Source organism: Sparus aurata, chromosome 23 (genome assembly GCF_900880675.1).
Source record: "Sparus aurata chromosome 23, fSpaAur1.1, whole genome shotgun sequence".
In the NCBI taxonomy this organism is placed as follows: domain Eukaryota; kingdom Metazoa; phylum Chordata; class Actinopteri; order Spariformes; family Sparidae; genus Sparus; species Sparus aurata.
In genome coordinates, this window is record NC_044209.1 from 15,077,871 (window position 1) to 15,104,187 (window position 26,317).

Below are 26,317 nucleotides of genomic sequence, written 5' to 3' on the forward strand. Positions count from 1 at the left end.
ACAAAGCCGACTTTAAAGGATGACACAGCTTCATACTGTTTTACTTTGTTTATATGTGGCGGACCCTGCCACCTTTCTGGCTTCTAAAGCATTCCCGGGACCTTATTTTCCTCAGAGGACAGCTTGTTCATTCAGTTAAGGAGACTTCCTGAGTTTGTATTAAAACCTTGTTTATATTTTAAATATTGAAATTCTGAGTTTGAATTTCTTCCCGAAAACTACATGGTGCCCCTTTAATTTCAGTATTAATTATGTCTAGGCATTTTGAAAATAATAATGACACTGTGTGAACACATGCATAGGCAATTGTTATTTTGTAAGCCTTAGCTTTATATAAGTAAGGGGTAATATGTGGATTGATTTAGAATATTACAATAATTCAATCTGTTGGCACATTTTTTGCTGAGTTTTAATGACACTATAAAAAATAATCAAATATGTGCTACTGCTTGAAAGTCATCAAAACAACATAGAGGCAGGAAAGCATACATGCAAAAATAGGTAACTGTCTTTAATTGGGATGAATTGCCTACAACAGCTTAATTGTTCAAGAGCATTTTCGATATATTTTTGGAGCTGATGTACTGATTAAAGTAGAGATGCATTTTGTTTTAGTATTCAATCATGGGGAATATGGAGTTTCCCGTAAATCTACCGAGCGGCAATAATCAGATGAAATCACTACATAATTAACATTTACAAAAAACCCCCACAAGGAATAGATCATGATGCTTGAGCCAGCATCAGTACACCATTAAAATCAGCCTGGCCACCAGTCACATGCTGCTGGGCAGTTTATAGCCGGTCTTAAATCCAGAAATATAAAAATATTTTACACAGACAGGTCGTCTCTGTAATCTGTGTGGCGTGAATCACATGGTTGGCAAGTGACTGGATGTACAAGGCTTTCTTCAGATTTCATACAAACACTGGATTTACATGACTGATGATAAAGCTCGAAGCTGATTGGCTCTGTGCGTTTAACGTGCAGATATTCCTTGTTGTGATTGGCTTCGGCGCTAGTCAATTATCTGAAGTGTTACGCCTCATTCCGTGATGTGACGTTGTACAGGAACATGGCGCTTTGGGGGAAAGGTGTATCATGATAGTCAGGGCTATTGATTGATTTACTGTAGATATGTTCAGTTAAATAACACTAAGCTAAACACACCAAATATGATAGGTCGTGTAAGGCGATCGCTCCTTTTGTCTCTATGGACAACGGAACACTATATTTCGTAGCGGTGTTTGCTGTCGTCAGCTGAAACTGTTAGCATTGACATGCTAGCCGAAGCTAGTTAGCTGGCTAACAGCAAGTCGCTAGCGCTAAACAGTCAGAAAATATGCTTCTTTATGTAGCCTACACTGAAGTAAAATAGATGATCAATGATTAAAACACTTTATTTAGCTTCATATCAGCCATTTACAGTTTAGGACGACGATTCCAATTAGCTAACATTTTGTTAGCTAAGCTAGGAGGATGAAGAGCCGCCATCGATATGTTTTGTTGCTGGCCAGTGGGATTTTTCTATCGGCGTTATGTCTGTGTGAAGGTGCCCCTCTCCTGTATCCTCACAAATCAGGTGAGACAGCTGACTGAAAGCTGATACACGGCTAATCGACTGTTTGTTCACTCACTACAACTCTTTTCTATCAAGCTGCTTGGCTAGCAGATGTTTCTGTTAGCTTATATTTACCGGGGTAGCTGTTGCTAACCAGCAGCTAATAGCTAACAACACAACAACCTGATTGCATTTCATTCTCACTACTGAAGTGCCATTCCTCAGTGTATGGATATTTGCACTGACTACTTTTGTTTTGAGTGTACAGCATAGAAATGATATAGTCTGTCTATATGTGCTGTTAAATCCTCAAATAATGAATATAAAGGAAAATTTAAAAATAATGTCATCGTCACGATTCAGCTAATTAACGTCAACACAAACATTACATTCCCCTACTAGATCCCAGAAAGTACTTATTAACCTTGTCTCTTTTATTTGTGATTAATATTTAACACAACTAAACCAGACTCCAGGAAGTTGTGATGTGTCTGAGTTAATATAGTACAGACTGCTTTGACTGCAGGTGCATTGATATTTAACCTTTCAGTGGGGTTGGTCCAGTCATTGACATTTAACAAAGTTTATGGGACAATGCACTGGATGTTGGCATACCAGCATGGAAACACTGTAATTGTTACGAGATGGACCTTGAATAACCTTTTTGTTGTTGATTCCAGGCATCTTCCCTGCATAACAGGTTTTGTCACGGTTGTAATGGTTGGATTATTTTAGAGTGAATGAAAGTGTTTTCATGGAGCAAAATCCTGTGCCACATTGTAATATACCCGTGTGATTAAAAAAAATCAACAGTTAATATGTTGAGTAAGAGACTCTTGCTCTTGCTTGCTTAGGACAGAATTACAGAAACAGGAGGAAGTTGACTGTATGACAGTTCAATCCCAGCAGATTTATTCGGGAAACCAATGTGGGTTATTTATTATATTTATTTAATTGCTAGTGGATCAACAGAAAACCAAGTGAGGACAGTTTTCATGATTATTAATCACTGAAGACAATTAGGAGTTTTGATTAAACCAAAAATTAATAAATCAGTTCTTGTAGATGAATCCAGTACATCAACAGTCATTTGTTCCAGTCTTAATGTTGTGGATGCCATATGGGCAATGGGCAAGAAACTGCAATCATTTGATAAAGGTAAAACACGTGATCAACATCATTATCATGAAGTGCTGCAGTGCTGCCCTGGCCTTCAAATGTTGTTCCTCAGATGTGGTGCATATACAAGAATGGAGTCATACATGGATATGCTGTAGCAAGGGTCGGTAATGTGTAATCGCAACACATTCCAAGCTTATCGGCATTAGTCAATGATTAGCAACAGTGATGTTTGCTTATTATAATACAGCATACAAGACAGTGATATTGCAGTATGAGCAAGCATTTAATGCTTTTATTACATAGCAACCTGTTCTTTGCCCCAGTTCCCCAGTTTTTGTTTACCACCACGAACAGCTACAATATGGTAATACCTGATTGTGTAAGTTTTGATTTAGATTATGGCTTGTGAGTAAGATCATTGTTAAAATAATAACTGTGGTTGGTTGCAAAGCACTTCAAGTGACATGCGCTCTGTTTACGCACATCAAACATGATTAAAGGTTGAGCTTTAACGGAAGTTTTAACTGTAGTTACAGCCAGGTGATGGAGTCATGTGTGGTTTGTAACCAGGTGGACATTGACCTTAACCCCTCCACTACACTGCTCAGTGATTCAGTGACTGGCACACCAGGATGTACTGGATGGTGCTTTAACACCAGCCTCTCCTTTACGTTGCCCCAATCAATGTTTTCGACATTCTGACAGTATATTAACAGACCTTTTATAATTGAAATGGACAGAATGCTAGCTTGCAAATACGGATCCTGACAAAGGCAGCCATAAATATTGGCTGCTTCAATTCCCTGGGCTCATCATTTGATCGATGAGTCTCAGTCTAGCAGACAGACAAATCTAAGCTCAACCCAGACATGTCAGCCAGACAATGCCATCCTTCATCCTGCATGAAACTGAAAGCGCAGACATCCGCTGTAATGCACGCTGGTGGGTGAAATCTGCAAAAAATGGGTCAGCTCCCCCTCTGAGTGAATGCCTGCTGAAATATGCAGTGGAACCGAAATAAGACCTGGCAGCTCCCTGCCGTATTGGTCCCAAAAACCAGTTGAGTCATTTGGTGGTGCCTGCCAAGTCATAATATGAACCCATGACTCAGATAAGGCCTAACGGAGGAGAACTGATCCCATGTAGAGCTGCCGTGACCCAGCTCCTGTTTGTTCCTATCTGACTGCCACTGCAGCGTCTCTGGGAGTCCTGCATCGCCTCAAACCTCTCTGCTCCACTGAAACAGAAGGAAGGTGTTTATATATAAAAACAGCTGCCTACTATTAACAGCAAATTTTTCACAGGATTGTTGTTAAGTCACGCTTTGTGTTTATTAAAGCCAGTTGTTATTTTCTCCGAACAATTGCTCCTGCCAATGACAGATACTCATTTGGTACATTATAATTGTAGATAAAGGAAGTGTTTCATAACAAATAGGCACACATGACGTATTTTTGATCCGACTGGAACAGAGCTGTTAAGTTTTGCTTATCTTCAGCTTGCTCGTGGTCTCATGTAAATCCTTGCCAGTCTAGAATTAGAGGATGGTCTTGCTTGCATGGCTTAAGGGAAGACCCCATTCAAGGGATTCCCTGACTCAGTAGGAGGCTGGGGGGGGGGGGCTGGTACATCAGTACAGTGATGCATGTGGTACTTATTGTTTTTATGATGTACATTTTTATGGAGGTTTGATGTTTACCTAATATGAGAAGGGTACCTGTAGCTCTGTACCTCACCAGTTCAACTAACAACTCACTACTAATACCGTGTGTTAAGCTAATACCAGGAAAGCTCGGCCAGTGGTTTGTCTGGGACCACCACCATGTTTTTTACTTTTGAACACCCATTATAAGAGTGTTTCTTATCTCTTGGCCAAATTCGGCCAGCCATAATATTTTATTTGGTCCACTAGAGGTATCGAAAAATTATTAAATTAGTTGAATATTTCTTGAACATACATTTTTTTAATGCCCAATTTTGTGAGGTTAAAATGCTCTTTAAATACATAGAATCCCTCCTTATTAATTATTTGTCATAGTCTGATCATGGCAAATGCAACTATGTGCAGGAGGTCAGTCAGCTAAGGGAACTACAGATGCTAGTTTGTGTTTTTCACTCTTCTTATGCGGTGGATGTGTGATCAGTTGTAGTGTTTCCCACCTGAAGAATGACATGGCAAGTGCTGAATGTATTGTCTGACTCAGAACAACCTTAAATAATTAAAAATATCGTGTAGTCTGTGTTTATAACAGATTAAGTCTATCGAGTTGGGCTGTGTCAATTTCCCAGCTGTTTCTCCACTTACTGTTCCTCAGAGGAACTGTGTATACGCTTAATGAGGCCGTATTAGACTTTATAAGGCTTATCACGTCTCTTGGGATGTCAGTGATAAATTGCAAGATAGGAAACACTTTAACTTAACAGATGTAAGTACACATCTGCATTTAGAGCTACTTGTACTTGGTCTGTGTCCAGACGATGGACCCATTTAATCTTTAATTCCTCTACTCATCAATTTTTCACCACAGACGCTGTTTCTCTGATGCAATTTTTGGCACAGAGGAGAGGTTTGTGGAGGTGAACAGCCATCTTTTAGTAATCAGTTAAATATCAGTGTTTCAGGTCTTTCAAACCTTTACAGTTAGCATCACATTATCTCTCTAATCACTTTTCCCGAAGTAAACATTTCCTCAGAGGTAAGGGAAACAGAGCTGTCATCTAGTTTTGGATTCGAGGTCCAGTATGTTTTCTGTGCAGGGAGGGAAACTAACGGCACTCAAGACAATTCTAAAAAATCAGGATGCAAGAGGCCATATTCAGCCACTCTGTCTATTTTTGTCAGTGATAGCTTGGTGTTCTGTGGTCATGGCTGACACTTCGGATCATATCTAATGCTCCCCAGGGAGATGGAGTGATTGCTGCTCATCTCATCTGCGCTCTGACAGGCTGTGCTGTCTGAATACACAACTGCTCCATCTGAACAGACCTGACTTGTAGTAAAATCACTGCTCAGCCTGTTGTCAGACTTTCTTTCCGCCTCTACAAGCTCTAATCTCGGGTTCATTTCAACAGAATATTTTATTTATAATTTAGAGGAAGGCAGCACTTGATGTCAGATTAATTAAATCACATCTGCACAAGAGCTTTGGTGCTGAGGCTTGGCCTGTCTCCCGTAAAAATGGCATGGTTGTTGGTGTAGACTTTGTGAGTGTGAATACATGATAAAGCATTGTTTATGTGTATAAACAACATACATCCACAATAGTTTTTTTGTTTTTTCGGAGATCCGTCCATACTGAAATGCCAGCACCGTAGCGATCGCTAAATCTGTTCGTCTTTCTCCTGTTTCTTTTGACAACAACATTATTCAGCATCTGGTAAGTGTGTGACAGACGCATCCCAGATGCTTTGCTTGGTGTCAGCAGTTTAATAACACAGTGTGCACAGTTTAGATGTTCTCATTGACATTCAGTTCTGCAACTGCACGTGTGTAAAATAAAATAAAGCTGGTTGTGAGAGGATGGTTAGCTCAGAGTTATCACGTCCATGTCATGTGGCCGACCCAGTGCTATCTGCTCACTGCACTGGTCAAATAAAAAAAAAACTCTCTTCTGTCTTTTTTCACTTTCACTTTCATCAGGCACTGTCATCAGGCACTGTCCCCTTTTGCCCCTTTCTCTACCTTGTCTTTGTCTGCCCTCACCTCTGGTTGGGAAGCAAAAAAAGTAACTTTTGTTTTTCTTCTCCCCCTTAATCACAAGGCACTCTTAAGTTTCACACACAAACCATTGTCACTTTTGTCTACAACCTGCAACCTAAGCATAAAGGCAGATTAAAGATAGCACCTCTATTGTGGGATAAGCTATCCAAACAGACTTGAGAACAACACAAAATTAGATTCTTGCTGATCATTGCAGGACCAGGAAGGGTCTAAGCAAACATATGGCATCATTTGGATGAGCTTACACTACAAGGTGCCACCATTTTTAGATTATTCCCAGTTGGATGAGTTTATATAATGAAAAATGTGTCAAAATGGAGATGAAAAGTTATGTTTTCATATTTACTGGCTAAATGTAGACTGATTGGCCTTAGTCTGTTCTTTTTACCCTTCATGTAAGAGTGTGAAAACATGGGACAGCTAGAGATAGGATTGTCGTCTGGGGGTATTCAGCACCCGCTCTCATCTGTTGGGAGTTTGTAGTTGAGCAGAAGGAGACTCAGGAGGTGCTGATGTCCCCTGCAGCAGACAGGATGTACCTGACAAGCTGCGACCAGTGGGAGACAGAATAAACACAGCAGGGAGAACGGGGAGGAGAGTCTCCCACAAATTCTCACTTGGCTTTCAGTACGCACAAACACACACTCGAGCACAAACACACACTGCGCCATGTCAAGATGCAGTGGGCTGAGATAATGTTTGCATTTATTACAATGTGATACCACGTAGTGAACTTACAAAAAGTATGTAGTCATACTTTTGAAATGAGCAAAGACCTTTTAAGACATGGAGACAATCAGGCGTGGCAATATATATAAATAGTATATTGTTATTGTGATATGAGATTATATTATTATATATATCAGATTTGAGGCCATATTTCCCAGCCCAGGCGCTGGCTCACAAGAGGTTGACAGCATTTAGATACTTTCTTTTGGAAACAAGGCTGTGGCTAACACTTACCAATTCTGCCTGTGTAGTATCCTTTCGTTATAAATCATACAGATTAATCTGATATATCACTGGCTTATTTCAAAATAAAAGCTGCGATGTATACAGTTTTGCAGCCTACTTCAGCCCACTTTTATTTCTTGTGGATGTTTTTATATCTTTTTTTGTGCAAAAATTCTCTGCTTGCTGTAATGCTTTAATAGTTAGTGTTTGTGTGTGGAAAAAAAATGGAATACAAAATACTTGAATGAGAAAATAATATTTGATTATAATACAAGTAACTGACTCTTACTTCGTATCAAACATAATAAGGAGTTAAAACAGTTTTCTAATCTAAGCACACCCAACATTTTTCATGTATTAAGGATTGTTAAGGCAGCCGGCTGTCGGTTAAAGACATTGCTACAAATCTGCATCCCTAAACACTGACCATGTCAGGACAAGTAGTCTTCATAAAGACCAAAGTCTGCCTTGTGCAGCGAAACATGTTTTCTAAGCTCCTGGTTAAGATTAGGCTAATGGTTTGGGTTATGCTGTTTAGCTGCATGAATAAAAGCCGGTGTAAACCTGCGTTTGTGTGTTTGTCAGCATCAGCGTAGTAAGAGCAGCGACTAAGCAGCACAGTGGGTGGGGGTAGAAAGGCTACCATCAGCCCTGACACTTGAAATGCTGTGACAGCACCATCCTCACTGGAGCGGGCCCACACCTTCTGTCACCGCTGCTGCACCATCAGCTGCTGATCAGCCAGTGGAAACCCCCACAGCTGTCTGAATGGCTGATTAGGGGTTGAAGTTGGTCTGGAGAGTCATGTCATGCTTGTGTAAATTGTAAACCTTAAAAAAAAATCACAGTTTTGACTCCTCATAGCAAAATTACTGTCTTTCACAGTATTACAGCTTTGTGTTTCTTCCCTCTGCAGAGGCGTTGCTGGTGAAAGAGAGCAGGAAGCTCAAGAAGTTGCATTTTAAAAGCGGTGCAGTTTATTTTTATTGTTAAGTGTTTGTTGTGGGTGGATTTGGTAGAACAGCCATGCCACCCGAAGTCTGCTGTATTACTGTCAAACACACCCAGCGTTTAATGCTCATGACAAGGCTGTCAGCTGCTTTCTTTCGTTCTCCGCCAAATTAGTTTTGAAGCACAGCTATAAATGATTCAGCATGGTTTCTGTCCATTTTTCTCATTTCAGGTGGAAGCACAGGCGACACGTTGTCTGTGTCTCTCTACCTGTCCCTGGTGGTGTCCCTGACGGCGCTCGTGGCCTTGGTGGTGTTGCTAGTGAATTGTGTGACCTGCTGCAAGGAGAGGGAGATCAACTTCAAGGTGAGAGTCCCGGCAGGCAGCTATCCAGGCAGACATGGCTCCACCTGGGCCCATGTGGGCCACACATAATGAATACAGAGTTGGGTTGTAGCAAGATGGAAGGTGTCTGTGAATTCAGTTTCTGTTGTGAAACAAGCCAGTTTACATCCACTCTTGATTTTTGTTGTTGATTTAGGAGTTTGAAGACCACTTCGATGATGAGATCGACTTTACTCCACCGGCAGAGGACACTCCCTCTATGCAGTCCCCAGCTGAGGTGTACACCCTCGCTGTGTCCCCTGTGGCTCTGCCTGGACCCCCACACCTCCAACCTCCTGCCCGCATGACAGGTCAGACTCATTCACACCCACAGAAAAACAGATTTATGGCATGTCAAAACATGCACATGTATTCTACATCCATCCATCCATCCATCCAGGACATACACATGCAAATAACAGATTTATAATGTTTTTGAATTACACAATATTTTGTTGTCTGAGGTTCCTTTTTTGTTTTTTTTGGTTAACAAGAAATGAATTGTAAACATACAAACCTTTGAAAATATATGGAAGATTGGTTTGTTTTTTGCCATTTGCACTATATAGTCTTTAATGATGAGTTACTAGAACAGAGACTGGGAAATACTATGATAATTTTATTAAGGTCACATTTAGACGTAAACATCGGTGAATCAACCTACTGATTAACTCCAAATCAGCTTCTGAGTGGCACAAACTAGTGACGATTACTAGTAATTACCTTGTCATTGTCCGGTACAGTGATCATCAAAGATTGAGTATTCATCAAGAAATCCCTTATTGATCCCTCATCCTGATCAGGACAAGTATCTAATTAGTTTTGTTGAAGTAATCAGCTTCTTCTCCTTATCATTAAGTAATGAGGGACTACTTACTTACATACTACACGGCATAACTTATCACATTTTTGTGTGATAAGTTATGCGATAAATGAAATCACCACACTTAGGATCAACACGTGCTATGTTAACATTGTTTGTTGATTGGTTAACAGAGGGATCCACAGGCTTGCAGGTAGCACGTCACAGCCTGAGTTACATCCAAGAGATCGGCAATGGCTGGTTTGGTCAGGTAAGATTTGTTTCCTTTTAATGTAGAAGTTTGCCACTTTTCCAAATAATTTAAATCATCTCAAGGCCTCTTGCCTTTTTCATCAGTGTTTTTCTCTGCAGTTGTTGGGAAATAATGGACCTATTTTACCATCTGGCCTGTTTCTCTGTATCCCGTCAAGTCTTAAAAGTTTGTATGCATTAACAGGTTCTTCTGAGTGAAATCTACACAGATCCAGGTGGAGCCAGGGTGGTGGTGAAGGAGTTAAAAGCTAATGCAAGTGCCAAGGAGCAGAATGATTTCCTGCAGCAGGGGGATCCATACAGGTAAACACTGTAACTCCATTCACTGGATACTATTATTATTATTATTCAGATGTTTTGAATCCGCAGTTCAGATGTTTGATATTTGATTGAGTAATGGTAGTGTTTTGATTATGTGTTTGGAAGGACATCATTGCAGTGCTTGTCGACAGAAATAGCCATGACATCACAGTAATGTTAGCAGCACCCTCTGCCTTTCCTCTAATATCCTCGCAAACCTTACCGATGTTGTGTAAAGGAAATATTTAAAAACCTTATTGCAGTCCTAATTAACATCAGCTGTCTTTACAGAGTGCTGCAGCACCCGAACATCCTGCAGTGCCTGGGACAGTGTGTTGAGGCCATTCCCTTCTTGCTTGTCTTTGAGTACTGTGAAATGGTGAGTGGCCACGTCCTCTACTCATTTATGGGCACAAATTAATTTTCAAACAAATGTTGATTGTTATGTAATCTTTTAATTGCAGCCCAAATGAACAACTTTACAGTAAATGTTGAATGAAATCATGTATTATGACTCTGCAATGTGTACTCTTATTTAGCATTATTTGTGTGCAAGTGTGGAGGGACTGAGGTATCGTCTGCTTACTGCTTGACATCTCGGTCATCGTTCACTTAGAAGGCTTCATTAATTGAGAAATCTGAGAATTAGCTCTCGTCAGTCTGTTAAGCTCACAAATTCAGAGGGCAAGACCCCTTTAAATACTGTCCAGCAAGCATGAACAGCTGACCCGCTCTGCTGACCATCTGGACAGAGAGCCTACTATCTCAATCCCAAATTAGCCCTTTCCGTTCCTCTCCACATTTTGAAGTGACTCAGGCTCCATCACGACAGCTGATTTATTAACTGTTTCTCTATCTGTCCTGGGTGGGCCGGGCCTGGACTGCTGGGAGCTCCCTCCCCTCCCCTCCCCTCCCTCCTCTGCTCCCCTCCCCCCTGCCTGAACTCGCATAGCTAGTCTAAGCTTGGGACTTCTCACATTCCCACCTCACCCAGTAAAGCAACAGGCTCCATTTACGCTCCTCTAGTGTCAGCTCCGCCAGATGCTGTGTTTGTGCATTTTTATGGGTTGCACCTTGTGTATGTTGGAGACTTTTGAACTCAGTCTAAGGTAAACTAAGCCGTTACCAAAGAAAACCTATGGGGTGACAAATCCATTAAGCAGCTAAAAATATACTCCAATTTAGATTCTGTTTGATTTAGTTATCATGGAAAGAGGAAACACTGCACATTTCAATGCAGTCCAGCCGGTTGTAAGACTCAGGAAGAGATGCTGATTAAATATTTTAGGCTATAGTTTGTTGTTTGTTTGATAAAATTTTATGGAAAAGTATTTCCAATTCTGGTCAAAAACGTGGCAGCAAAAACAATAGAAACACCTTCAAATATGATATAAACCCAGAACAGCTGCAAAAGAATGAGATTTTCAAGGTACCATGACCATCTCTGAAAAATATCACAGTAATACGTTATTATTATAGTTATTATATCATTAACATGACTTAACGGGATGAAAACAGGGTTTTTTTCAGGTTTACAAAATATTTATTATTTCCTGCTCATTGTTTAGCTGACCAGTTCATGACTTTTCTGTTTTTGATTCACTCTCACCCTTTTGATGTTGTGAGCAGATAAATATCCAGATATTACTCTCCCGCATTGGTAGAAACCAAAACAGAGCTAAAAGAGAGGGAATATAAGACTCGAGTTCACCAAGTTTACCATATCAGCTTAGAAACCTTGTTAACACCGTGTTTTCTCAATGCCCCAAGGTGACTAAAATATAGGTTTTACAGTTTTAATATATAATGTTGTTTTTTTTATTCACTCATCGTTTACTCTATCAGATATTTAAAAAATGACACTTTCTCACTATAACTGATGTCTTAATATTAGTCTGACAAACAGCCTCCAAGTATAAGATTTAGAATGAAAACCAACCAGCATCACTAACTTGTAACTGCAGCCTCAAAAATAACCCGCCTTGATTAAAACACTAATGTCAACAACCAGTCAGTCAGTGCGCAGGCTTTACTTGTCATCTCTACGTGACTCTACTGTTGAATCAGATGACCCTTGCCCTACTCGGGCAGTGATAAATCTTGTGTGTGTCCGTCTGAATGATTCAGACCCAGGTGTGTCTGGGTTTGCAAGAGATGCACAGTTCCAGCCATTAGCTGCTTCGTGTGTCCAGGATTCAGGATGTGATTTATTTGTTGTAACGATCAATGAGTTGGCCTAACCTGAGCTAAAAACTTTGACTTCACAGTATTTTTACACGCAAATTAGAATCTGTTTCAAGTGGCGTATCAGTTGCCTTCGTGCAAATGTGCAGACTGCAGCGTCATTTTCATTTCTGCTCCTTGGATGTTGAGCCACATTTTATAAGCTTGCAGGAAGAAGGAAATGCATTTCTGCTGCTTAGGTGACACATACACTCTGAGTAACTCCACCCCCACCTTGCCTTCCCACTTCTACGACCTGGTAACGCTTCCAGCAGGGTCCGGTTTGGCTCATGTTGCCAGACATTGCATAATTTCGTTGGGCCGGTGTATTGTCAGCTGCCCAAGCCTGGCCCGTGTCCTGGCATTGTGGTCTTTCCCAGTCGGCTCTTGTATCGTCACTGACAGGGGATGGAAATAAGTCAAGGTGAATGACTTATCACAAGTGTATGTGATTCATCAGTGCAGATAGCGTGATGAAGATATGGTCCTGTTTGTTGAAGGTGATAATGTGTGAGGGTAGCACAACTGAGTGATGTCCATGCTCGTTACTCCTCTGTGGATAAAGACTTTTGTGGACTTCATCCAAGGGGGATATTTTCTTACACAATGCGTGTTTTCTCCACTCCACATGCTCCATTTATGCCACTTGAAACTTCAAAATAGTACTTGCTTCACATGAGAAAAAAAAAGTTAAAGAGCGTCATAAATACTTCAGGCTGTTTCAATCATCCCCCTTTATACCAAAACATGAAATATGACACTGCAGCTGCGCAGTGGACAAGATGCATCCCGAAAAGCCAGCGTAGAGGGACAGCCTGATGATTGATGGTGGTTTTTCTGTCCTGTATCACCCGTGCCGGGTAACCCTGACTCAAAGCATTTTAGACATCAAAATACATCAAGCAACTGGTGCAGGGGCCACAGAATGTCAAATACCATAGTGTGAGTGACAGCTTCTAATGCATGGATCTCCTTCCTAGTGCCAGGCCAGGAGGTTTTTCAGACCCTTCTCTGGTTCAGGGTCTCAGACATGAGCCAGCTGACTTTTGGCTTTCGAAAGACGTTGATCTCCTTCATTTATTATGCTCGTTAAAGCAGCAATCCTCATGTTGTAATGAAAGCGCTCTTACTGTCATGGCATTTATTAAGTTATACTTAAGTGACCATGCTTTGCCAATATGCATATTAAGCATTATAATAATTTGTCTTGTCGGTAAAGTCGTCCTTATCTGGTTGGTGTCCTTCTTGACTTGTTTAGGCTAATTGGCTTATTAATGGTACGCATTCTTTTGAAATAGAGTTGATCTAACAAATAAAGTTGGTTACACTGTGACTAACCATATTGGCTAAATTGCACCGTTTAGGTGCTTTATCCTGGATTTCCCATTTCCTTTAATGGCCCACTTGCTCTCTTTAGCTTACAAACAAATAAGCTAATGGTAATCAGAACATGGCCTGCATCTAGTATCCACTTATTTACATAACTCGATCATGTGGTGGTTGAGTCAGACATGAATCTTGTTTATTAATGGGTCAGACACGAAGCCTAATTGTTTTGGCCTTTCACAGTTAATGTTGTTTCATTAACAGTGTTGGATCCTCTCCTTGAAACCCAGACCAAATCACCTGCTGCAGAGCCTTCACAAATGAAGACAGGCAGAGAGGGTATCGCTTACCATACATTTAATATAGCTTTTCTCTGAAGACTGCTTCTCCGAGCTGTGTGTGTTTGTCTGTGATACTGTTTCTGTGTGTGTGTGTGTGTGTGTGTGTGTGTGTGTGTGTGTGTGTGTGGGGGTGAATGTGGTTGAAGCAAGCAATGCTGCTTACGTAAGATGAGCGATCTAAGCTGCTTGTAGAGAGATAGCTCAGGGAAAAGTAAAACCTTTGTAAACCCACAGACGCAAAAACACAAACTTGCACTCTCAGTAATGGTGTGCGACTTGACATTTTTTAATAAAAAGCGCCTCATATATTATGCGACTCTGATGTGTACAGCATGGTTTCGGTTTTTTCAGGGAGCCCCATTCATCTTACCCTGTTGTAAACATGATTTCAAATGCTTTTACATTTTGGAACCAGAGATAAATATAGTGTTCAGTAAAATGTAGACAAGCATGTTCAGACTGCTCTTTGATTATTTTTTTTTATGCACCTATTGTAGTGAAATATCAGAAAGACTCAAAGTAGAATATTCCATATTTAGGGCCCTATGATTTCCGCGATCATGTAATCGCGGACGGAATCGCAGAATTGGCCGATTAAAACGGAATCTATTGTTAAACACGGAATTTGACATAATTTCACTGAAATGCTGTTCTCGCGTGGAAGAGGAACGTATGTCTGAGGAAAACTGCACGGAGGGAAGCAAATCTGGCTGACACAACAAGTCCCCACGCCCCCTTCAAAACAATGTAAGCATGGCGAAGCGGCTGCCCACGGCTCCGTCTTCGTCGGCGAAAAAACTGAGAGACTCGACATTAACCCCTCAGTACAGAGCCGAGCAGTTCCCGAACGACTTGTATGTGTCAGGTGAACTGTTGTTTTTCAAAGAAGAAGACCTGAGAAATCATAATTAAAGTTGTAATGCGTGAGAGTTAGCCACCTGTCCGATTCATATTATCGGCATAATACCAGAGTGACTGTTAACTGCTGCTAACAGTAGCTGCTGTTAGATAGCTAGCTAGCCCCGTTAGCCACAGCCCTCTTAGCTGACTTTGCCTGGTATGGGAGCTCAGAGGACAGGGGCAGGGTTGGTGTTTTCACTGTATAATTCACAGTATAATTTCTCATTTCGTTGGTCATCTTTGCTAATTTTTTGAATATTTACAACTTAAATTTTCACAACAATTTTGGTATGCAAACATTAACTGGATCTGCCTGAGAGCTTACCATATGTTTTTATTCAATGAAACCCATAAAAACACAAAATATACTACAGTATGAAGACATGATGAAATCAGATGTTTTTGATGCACTTTAGTGTATTCTACAGTACAGTATTGAGGAAATGTGTTTGTCACCTCAATAAATTTAAGGTAATTGCTATTTAATTTGTGTACATCTTGTCATTTACATTAAATAAACACTGTTTTAGTAGTAAAATAAGAGTAAAAGGTAAAAAAAAAACTGGATTCCCCAAATTTAAATTGAAAAAACGGAATTCCCAAAAATTAAAATGGAAAAAACGGAATTTGGGAAAAAATAAAACAGATTTTGGGAAAAAAGAAAACAGATTTTATAGGGCCCTACATATTGACAAGTTTCTTGACCATTATACTAAATTCTTAGACACTGGTGGTAGATGTTATCGAATAACTTCAGGTGTTCAGGCATTTATAGCTATATTAAGTCTAAATTAAGTGGACTTGCCCTCGGTCGGAAATTTAAGCCATTCAAAAGTACCTCAAACCTGCAGTCGTTCGAATGGCCAGCAAGGGGCACCTTAAGTGGTTGCACAAAATCTAGATGTCTATGAGAAAATGACCCTACTTCTCACTTGATTTATTAATTCAGTATATAGTTTCCTAATGAGTTTATGATCTCACTAACTCTCAATACAGCTTGATCATCATTCTCATGGTCCCATTTTTGGCAGAATGCAGTTTAAAGCAGGATATGCATAAGGGTGTAGCTACCAAGATGTCAAGCAACTTCTTGTTCTAGATTCACTGGGTTATATGAACCTCTCATGACACTGTGATCAGTCAAACTGGTAACATGAGTCTCAATATCACTCTCTCTAACCAAGCGTGCTTGTTTATCATGTTGGTGTGTGATTAATTAACTCAAAGTATCATGGCCTACTCTCCTCACGGGACACCTTGTTCTCTTCCCCCCCTTCATCTCGTGAGCTTCCGAAAACCCAACTGGAGCACCCAACTAATTTCTCCTGACCTGAGCCACACTCTTTTATTTATAAATCTCTGTGACACAGCACAGACGTCCGTTAAACCGTGTTACCCTTATTTGGTCCTCTCACACATCAGCAGTGAGAAGTGCCGAGGAGACAGTAACAGAGTCTGCTGCCCCTGTGTGGCAGTCTCTGCACAGTGCATTTGACTAGAACCACGTGTTCAATTTCTCGTATTTCTGAAATGCAAATAAGATTCTTCTGGATCTATTGAATATTTATATTTGACACTGATGAACTGATGTTGCTCTGTGCCTGTGCCTGTGCCTGTGTGTGTGTGTGTGTGTGTGTGTGTGTGTGTGTGTGTGTGTGTGTGTGTGTGTGTGTGTGTGTGTGTGTTTGCAGGGAGATCTGCGGGGCTATCTGTCTCAGCAGGATTGGATGTTCAGAAACGCTGAGTTGTTGCAGCTGCAGAGGATGGCCTGTGAAATCGCTGCCGGTGTCACTCACCTTCACAAACACAACTTCCTGCACAGGTAGCACTTCAGAATTGCAACACTTGAGCAAGCTCACAGATTTTACACCCAATGAGCTAAGCACTCTGAGTCTCATAACACTTAATCTGGCAGCTGTTGTTTAGGGTACCACTCACTCTCTCCGTGACGGCTAGACACAACAACACTTCAGTCACATATTTTAACTGAGCCAACATTTGGTACTTTTCTGCCTCATTTTGATATATTAGATTAGTCGTTCTTTTGAAATAAATAAATAAATACATTTTCTGTTTAATACCAAAGGATGTTTATTAATTAAATCTTTTGATGTTTCTCTCATAAATGTTAGCTACTCTCGTGTAGTACAACATAACTGATATAATTTGGGTGTTAAGGATTTAAAGTAGATGACATTTGAATTAAAACTGATGGAAATTTCATATGTTTCACATAAAATGAAGTACATATAAAGGTTGGTGTCCTAAATGTTAAAGTAAGGGCATTCTTGTACACATTTTTATGGCATATGATTTAATATGAAGTATTTTCACTGTTTATGTAATGTCAGTTAGTAAATATATAGCCACAAACATCATAAATTAGGATTGTAAAGACTTCGGTCAACTGTTAGCTTTACTTGAGTGCTCACTGTCCAACCGATCTTAGGAGTACCAGTGTTCTCCAAAAAAGGTGTGTACAGCAGAGAGGCCACGTTTCATTTTCATTTTTACCCCCAGCAAGCACTGGATGTCTGGCTACCAGCAGCCAGTAGGGTGCAGGGGGTGTTGGGAACGTGTGGCTCGGGGGTAACATACGATGCTCTGCTCATCAGCTCTATTTTGCATGCTCAGAATAAGCTCAGAGAGTTCCAATTACACAGCTCCCATGCATTGCCACAGTGTCAGCTGTCCGCTGCCAGAAGGATATGATGATTCTGCTCTTTGTGTGTAAAAGGATAGCCTCCTATTTGTTGTTGTGTTTTAATCCTTGTTACAACTTAAAGGGGGCTCTACAAGCTTCTCTCCATGTTGGCCAATTTCATTTACAATTGTAATTATTTTTCACTGACACTCTTGTTTTACGGCCACAAAATTTAAATAAAGCTTGACAGACAGTGATTCACAGCAAAGCCACATGCTGGTATATTTGAATGTATGTTGATAGTGCTGCAATGCAGACACAAAACCCTTGGGGCGATTGCTGTGTGGGCTGATATCCAAAGCTGAAACCTCAGCTTTGCAATGGAAGGCTGAGAATGATGCTGCAAAAGAGGAAAACACATACTGTGCTGTCTGTGTGCCATTAATATATTCTCATTCAGAAAATGTGGAAGAAGTTTAGTTAAAGGCAGGGTTCAGTGATTGCTCTACGTTTTTTTTTTTTTTCAGTGCAAGTTTGAGACTTTCGGTCAAGTAATGAGCCAAGTTTGCGAGTATTAAGTGATTGATCTGCTACCCACAACTTTTCACCAGTTCACAAAAATTTAGATTTAGCTGATACACAGTTAAATCCAATTTCTCAGACATTAATGATGCATAACTCACAGCATAGTTTCCTCTTTAAAGATCCAGTATGTAGGATTTAGGAGGACCTTTTGGCAGAAACAGAAAAAAATATTAATTGTTTAATATCCATTATTGTCTTTCAAATGTTTCAAATTGGTTTAGTTTTGAAAGATCATCATTATTGACAGTAATTGATTGGTGTTGAACATAATGTGACGGGGTTTTTTCCGCTTGATCACAGAAATAAAATCAATAAACTGACCTAACAGAAATGACACCAGACTGTACTGGTGTCTGATGGTACAGGAGCGATCATTGCCATGCCATGTATTAGCCTTGTATGGTTAAGATGTTTGACTCATTTCCTTTTTGCTGTGTTACTGTATGTCAGGCACTCAGCCAGCAGCATAGGATAATTTAGAATAAACCTCCATTCGTCTTCCAGAGGTTTAGAACACTGGTGTCAGCAGTGTCATTCGTTTGGAACCAGTGCACAGGGATTGCCGCAAGGCTAAAGGGAAAACCGAAGCTTGCCTCTTCATTCAGTGGAATGAACTACCATATGTCTGTTAAATGTGCAGATGGAGCCTCTGAGTTTCTTAGTGCCCTCTACTGGCAGCCCCCCAAACAGTTTTCAGAGCCTGCATTTTCCTCTAGAAACTATATCCTGCTGCTGTATGCACCAGTCAGGAATAGCTCCTGTGTGAGTCTTGTTGCAAGGTGAAGAGCCGAGGCCATTGACAGAAGAGTAATTGTTAGTGTCCTTTGCCCTTGATTCTTGAGAGGTAATCTGAACCTTTTAAGGTTAAGAGCAGATGTTCGAGTCATTGTTGATCTTGATATGTTGGTTTTTACAGCTATTTATAAACCTTTAAATAAATAATATAATAAATAAATAATAAATGGATAATAAAGCACTTCCTTTTTAACAGTAAAATAACTTAAATAAATCTAAATTGAATATTAATGTAGCTTTATTAATGATGGTTATTATAAAGTGTTGCCTAAAATGTATTTCCTGGGGCAAAAACAAGCATCAGTTGAATATTTTCCTTCAATCGATGATCATAAACTTCAGAGCTTCGCAATAAGTGATTATTTTGGTACTTGTACGTGTGTGAAGGATCTAATTACTGTCCTCATGTGTAATGCTGATGTCTCTCTCTTTTCTTGTAGTGATTTGGCTCTGAGGAACTGCTATCTGACCGCAGACCTAACAGTCAAAGTTGGAGACTATGGAATTGGACCCTACAGATACAAAGTAAGTTTAAATCTCAATTTCAGATCTATTCTGCAGAGAGATTATCTCAGTATCATAATTACTGTATGCTTTAAATTAGGCTTAAGAAGAGACATATTAAATGTGATGTTATTTGAAATTGCTGGTCTGGTCTACCAGTGGTAATCCACTAGGTCTTGCTGTGGCGGTAAATTTTTATGTAATCACATAGTGAGTGAGTAAATGTGCGCTAAGAAGTAGCTGATATTAGGGATGCCCCAGTACCTCAGTTGGCAGAGCGTGCAACCCATGTGCGGTGGCTGTGTCCTCGCAGGAGCAGCCCAGGGTTTTGGTCTGACCTGTGGCTCTTTGCTGTGTGTAACCCCCCCCCCCCATAAACTGTAAACCGAGATACATGACAAAAAAGTCCAAATTCAGATGTCTGTTAGATCTCTTTGCCCCTAGCCCTTCAGTGCCTGCTTAGATTTGACCAACGATATACAGTAAAATAGAAGCCGCCCTACTGCATATTGACTCTCTCCAAGGTTGACTGCACCATCTGGAGTATTTGTGAAGCTCCAGAGCATCTGTGATTGATGATGCAATGAAAACATTTTCGTTTGTTTATGCTCTACCCTTTCTGATACAACTCAAGATCATGATATTTTTTGTTGACATATTTACCAATAAAAAGAGGCAAGTTAATTGGTGCATCTCTAATCTTAGACACATTTTAAGTTTAAAAAGTAAGCCCCCGTATTTCATACCATTTTTCACCAAGGTGCTGTTTTGATAGCCAAAAAGAGATGAAGAAAACATTGATAGTAAATCAAGCAATTAAGATTTAAAAAATGTTTTTATAGACCTTAGTAGCATCTTGCGTAAAAGTTTTTCTAGTCAAATTTCCAAGAAAATGTGGCCTCATGATTATCACTATGATTTTTTAATTCTTCTCCAAGCCACATAATGTAAACACACGTAAATGAGAGTTTAGTAATTGAAGCAGGATCTAACTAGTGAGTCCTTCTTAAGATGGTTTAGAGCGACTCTTCATTGTGCAACTGATGAATTTAAGTTGCCTGTCTGACGTCTGGCTGTTTGTTGAGATGAAGTCACCATCAAAGTCTATCTTTGTGCGACCAGCCCCAAATGACCTGACTGAAAATAAACCATCTTCATCGTTGGCCGCACAGGTGTTTGCCACTTGAGCAATTGTATATTTCACTGAAGAATTGAGACCATCCTCTTTAGTAACTTGACACGCTGCATATGTCCTGAGGCAGTCCTGTCTACAGGATTCTTTAAATACTGCTGATCCGTCAATTTGGCTGTGTGAATTTAATACTCAGAGGTCATCGACTGAATCTATTTTTGTAAAGAAAGGGAGAGGCAAAATGAGAGTCCACTACCTCAATGAGACCAAATAAACAACCACATTTCTTCTACTGAGTGCTTTTTAAAGACGTGTTTGTGTGTGTTTAATGTGTTTTGTGTGCTGTTTTATTTACGGTGTTTTTCAGAAAGAAAAGGTTTGTAAAAGTAGCAAAAATTTTGTGTGACTGACATTTTCTACAATTTGACTATAGGAGGATTACATCATCACAGAGGATGATGTGTTCGCTCCCCTTCGCTGGTTGGCTCCAGAGCTCGTGGGTGAGCGCCATGGGGGTGTCATTACTATGGAGCAGACCAAGCCCAGCAATGTCTGGTAGGTACCAGACTGTAGCTCTTCACTGACAGTAGAGGTCTTTTTTTTAAAAAAAACACATTACTTATATTAACTGTCAGTAAAACTGAATCTAAATATTTTATAATGAGACTGAGAAAGAAGGAGAGATTTATGCTGCCTTATTGCATATGATTCAGTCGCAGTCAGGTCCTGTAATCAAGATATACATGCAAGGTATACTTGGAATGAAGTATGGCAGTAAATGGTTCTGCAGTCCACCTCTAGCTCATTGCTGAGAAAACAAGCCATTTGTGCTAATTGCATAGCTGGTAAATTAATCTGGTAAACAATCTGGAAATTTACCAATAGAGGGGAAAAGACACTGACAGTGCACCAATGAAGCATCTCTCCACATTGTTTAGACTTTTCAGCTCCTCCTTGACTTCACGACTCATTGCCCAAATGCTTTCTGGTCATAAATAGCAGAGTTACCTAAGGTAATTGTAGCTCCATAAGCCAGATCCCCCCCTAATTAGAAATATGTTGAGATTCAAAATGTTCCCCATGTAAATGGCATCAGTGGTAGCATTCCTTCACGTTACTGTGCTGTTTTCATGGGTATGGATATTTTTAGCATTTCCCTTCATTAAGTTATATGATTCGGGTTCAAGAGGTCAATGTCACTTGCTGAACTTGGAGTGTGCTGGATAACTCTTGTCCTACTGTAAATTCTAACAGTTATTTTATCCTCACCTCTCTGTAGGGCATTGGGGGTCACATTGTGGGAGCTCTTTGAGAATGCGGCTCAGCCGTACCCACATCTGACTGACCGGGAAGTTCTCAATCATGTGATCAAGGACCAGCAAGTCAAACTCTTTAAACCACAGCTGGAGCTTCCATATTCTGACAGATGGTGAGTATTCAAATCAAATTACCTGCCAATAATATTATTAAAGAAAAATATATTATTAGTTAAATACTTTTTTTTTTTTTTTTTGATTTGTTGTCCGTTATCTTAAGAGATGTTTTTTGCCCTGTAACTGCAGGTACGAAGTCCTGCAATTCTGCTGGCTGTCTCCAGACAAGCGAGCCACAGCAGAAGAAGTGCACCGTCTATTGATTTACCTGCGCATGCAAGGCCAGAAGGACATAGAAGAAGATTTTGAACAGCGCTGGGATGCTCTCAAGCCTAACCCTTCCACACGGCAGACCACTGTCAGCCACTCCTCTTTCCCAATCTTGGAACAGTTTGCTGATGATGCCCTGCGACAAGAGATCGATGAAGTCCTCACAGTCACTGAAACAAGCAAAGGCCTCAGCTTTGAGTACGTTTGGGAGGCAGCCAAGCACGACCACTACGAAGGCAACCATGGACGTTCAAGCATGGACACAACGTTGAACTATCACAGCATGTTCTTTCCAGTTTCCAGTGAAGACATTCAGGCTCATTTCCCTGATCCTGCAGCCAGAGCAGCAGGCAAAGAAAGTGATAACACTTCCTCAGGAATCCCTGGGATTGTGCCAGTGTTTGACACACAAAAGCCATTGAATGGAAATGAATATTACATACAACTGGAAGAACAAGGAGAGAGCACCGTTGGGGAAGATGGCAACAGAGGGCAAGACATTGACTTCAGTGCAGGCCGGCAAGACTTTGTCGTTCTCCAAGATGTCCGTCTTGATGAATCTAGCACCGATGCTGATTTTTTCCACCAAAGTATTGACTCCAAGGATTCATATTTACCTGACAGCCACATCTGGTCATCTCTTGAAAATGACAGTCCATACCACACTAACATCTTCACTGAAGGGGGGTCCAAGCAAGAGGACTCTCCTTCTTGGGGCCGGGGTTTTATGGAGCTTCCAGAACGCAATGGGAACCCTTTCCATGAAGGTGCTCCTTTAGAAGTCCAAGAGGTGGACACAGATAAAAGCTATGGGGATTCTTTTTTAGGGGATGGTTCAGAAGCCACTCACCTGACGGATTCTGTGGAAGTGGAGGGGGAGAACTCAGATGTGAAGAGGCTTCTGAATACTGAAAAACTTGCTGACAACTTCATGTTTCTCAAAGACCAGAGACTGATGAAAGACGGATCTAGTTTCTCAAGCCCACAGGACAATTTTCTTTTACCTGGTGTAGCCCACGAGCCAGAAGACGCATTCAAAATGCGTTCTTGGGACAACTTTGAGAGTTTAGGCAGCTTAACCACAATGGACACTTATTTAAAACCTGCAGCAAGTAGCACATCCTCAAGACAGGAACTTTTAGACTCTCCACGTGCCAGTTTGGGGGAGTTTGGTCAGTCTCTGGTAGAAAATGAAACACTGGTGCCTTTCATTACAGTGGTCTCAGAAGACGACACAAGCAACCAGCTGCCAGTTAGAAAAAGTTCTTCCACCGAAGACCTTGGTCTACTGCAATCCTCAGACAAAGGTGTAGACTCTGGTTTTGATTCTACCTCAGAGAGGTTTGAGATTATCATCAGTCAAACTGATGACCACACCCCTGCATTCTCTGAAAGTGCCACTACAGACTTCATGTGCACAGATGCCAAAATTCCCAGCCTTGAAGACGACCTTGGAGCCTCAAAGGATAATGTTCAGTCTGTAGAAGGTGAAATGCCTGAAAACCTGCAAGTCCAAGCACTGTCCTCAGACAACGGACACGGCGAAGACCTAACAAGTAACGATCTGTTGAGTGAACTAATTGAAGATGCAGATATAGAATTAGAAACCACTCTGTCTGACCATGAGGAATCCTTTATGGATACCAGTGGGCGTCCTCTTGTCAGATCGTCTTTGTTGGTCTCTGGGCCGTCTTTGGACCAGATCAGCCAGGACAGTTTACTGGAAGACAGTATGTCCACCACGCTACCAACTGTTGATAACTCAGCCGAGACACCAGACTCATTGGACTCTCTGGACATCCACAGGCTGGGTGAACACGGAGAAGAACTAAGTGCACAAATAGCCCAACACAAACTCCAGCCTCCATACAAAATATCAGACAGTGGATATGAGACGGAGAACCTAGAGTCTCCTGAGTGGAACTCTCAGCCTAGCGTCAAAGACCAGTCTCCTGTCAAAAATGGCTTGAGTGTTGCCAAAGAAGAGGAGGAAACGGAGGAGCCCTCGGCTGCAACAAGTCTGGTTCCACCAGAAATTATTATCTCTGAAGTAGGGGGTGTGCTAAACGCTCACAGCGAGGATCCTAGTGAGGACCAGCAACCAGATTATGAAGCCCCAGCTGAGGAACCACTCATGGGCATGAATTACAGAGACTCTGCTTACTTCTCAGACAATGAATCAGAAGCTGAGAAGAAGTCTGAAGAAACAGTTGCGGGAGGTTCCGGTGAAGTCACGTGGCTGAGGAACTCGGTCAGCGAGGCAGCTGGAAGTGCCCCATTGGAGGTTAAAGTGGAGAGAGATGTAGATTCTTTATTTTCTCAGCAAGAATCTTTTGAAACCACTGAAGCACAGGCTGATGGAGAAACACTTGATCTTCATGTTCTGGGGACATTACCAGAGGCAGATCTTACAGAGAAAGGTGAGAAGGAGGCAACAGAGGCTAGCAACAATCATATCAAACCAGAGGTGTTGAAGGACGTTACATCTCCTTGTCAACCAGACCCATCAGAAGATATAGAAACCTCAACCTCACTTCCTTCTGCTGCCCCTTCAAAGCCCACAGCAGAGATCACAGGTCACGCTAAACTTACCAGGACCTACGCCAGTGATGGTCATAAAATAAAAGAGCCGGAAATGGAGGGGCGTTATCTAGGGAGGCGGGATGGCTCAGGTTTAGATGGACAGGAGGATGGCGGGGATGCGGATGAGGAGGACGAGAACAGCGATGACTCCGACGATGACATCCGTGCATACCAGCTGCACAGCTCCAGCTCAGATAGTGAGGACGACGGCGTGCACACCGTGCCAGTTATTATTTCTGATGACAGCAGTGCAAAGAACCTGAAGAGCTTGTTGAAACCGACGACACTGAACATCGAGGCTTCGTCTTCCCCGTTTGCTGCGAGGAGTAATGCAGATAACTCCAGAAGAGCTGTGTCTTTCTTCGATGATGTCACTGTCTACCTGTTTGACCAGGTAAAGTATTGTTTTGTTGTAGCTGTAACTAGCTAGGTGATTTCATGTGGCCATTCTAACTAAAATCCAACTCTTTTTGATGTAGGAGACGCCCACCAAGGAACTGGGTGACCACTCCTTGGGCTCAAACAGCCAGGTACCAGAGTTTAGCAGCCCGGTGTCCACTGCCAGCTACCTGAACCGGTTCACCAACTCTGAGAGCTCCACAGATGAAGAAGGTTGGGCCAAAACCCACTAAAAGTACACAGCTACAGAATATCGTCCTTGCATTACATGTTCTGACTGGTTCATTTAATTCCAACAGGCGGTGGTTTTGAGTGGGACGATGACTTCTCCTCCCCTTCGCCCGCCTTCCTGCCCAAAACGGATAAAGACCCCGTGTCCAAGGCTATGTCCTTATCGGCGGCATCTCGCTTTGCCTCTCCGCCCGCTGCAGTAGGGCGTGTGCTGGAGCCCAGCTGGACCAGCTCCTCAAACTACTCCCGTTTCTCCATCTCACCAGCCAGCATCGCCAGCTTCTCCCTCACACATCTCACCGACTCGGACATCGAACAAGGAGGCAAGTCTAGCAGTTCTTAAGAAATATAGTGTATCCAAATCACAAGAGCAGCAGTGTCTTGATTAAGGTAACATGTGTCATAAGAGACCATGTAAACTAGGGGTGCACGATATTGGAAAAAACTGACATTGCGATTTTTTTTTTGGCCCTGCGATATATATTGCGATATGAAAAAATACAGGAATTTTCATCAGATGACCTGAATAGCACTTTATGTTATGCTGCATTTCAAAATGATAAGCATGTATATTTCATATGAGCTCATTCATGCATGCTTGCGCCCTCCCAGAACTCCCATTCCCCACGCTGGCTTACTTTCATTTATAAAAATTACGTCCGTCTAATTCTCCTTCGGGTGCGGGTCGGGCGTCGGTAACAATTTATAGCGGTCGGCTCGGGTGCAAAATGTAATTTGTGCTACTGTAGGAAAACGGGTCGGATGCGTCAACAGATGCAAGGCTCTGTTGACACAGAACACGTGTTTGGTCAATATCATCCTTCTTGTAGCCAAAATAATTCCAGATGACTGACGTTGCTTTTCTTTTTGGCAACAAGATTTCGTTTTCACGATTTTCTCTTGTTTGTTGCTCATTTTTCATTGTTGTTACCAGCGACTCAC

At 41.3% G+C, this 26,317-nt stretch overlaps 1 protein-coding gene across 1 annotated transcript in view; it reads left to right on the forward strand.

Annotated features, from left to right (window-relative positions):
- Positions 1–1,048: 1,048 nt before the first annotated feature.
- Positions 1,049–26,317, forward strand: part of lmtk2 (lemur tyrosine kinase 2) — a 28,394-nt gene continuing 3,125 nt past the window's right edge. Inside the window, exons 1-13 of the mRNA XM_030407754.1 lie at positions 1,049–1,583; positions 8,543–8,676; positions 8,852–9,005; positions 9,691–9,767; positions 9,954–10,072; positions 10,361–10,448; positions 16,551–16,681; positions 19,324–19,408; positions 20,953–21,074; positions 21,799–21,948; positions 22,082–25,139; positions 25,225–25,357; positions 25,444–25,698. Coding sequence (XP_030263614.1) covers positions 1,481–1,583; positions 8,543–8,676; positions 8,852–9,005; positions 9,691–9,767; positions 9,954–10,072; positions 10,361–10,448; positions 16,551–16,681; positions 19,324–19,408; positions 20,953–21,074; positions 21,799–21,948; positions 22,082–25,139; positions 25,225–25,357; positions 25,444–25,698 — 4,609 coding nt within the window. The 5' untranslated portion in view covers positions 1,049–1,480. The remainder of the gene's footprint in view (positions 1,584–8,542; positions 8,677–8,851; positions 9,006–9,690; positions 9,768–9,953; positions 10,073–10,360; positions 10,449–16,550; positions 16,682–19,323; positions 19,409–20,952; positions 21,075–21,798; positions 21,949–22,081; positions 25,140–25,224; positions 25,358–25,443; positions 25,699–26,317) is intronic.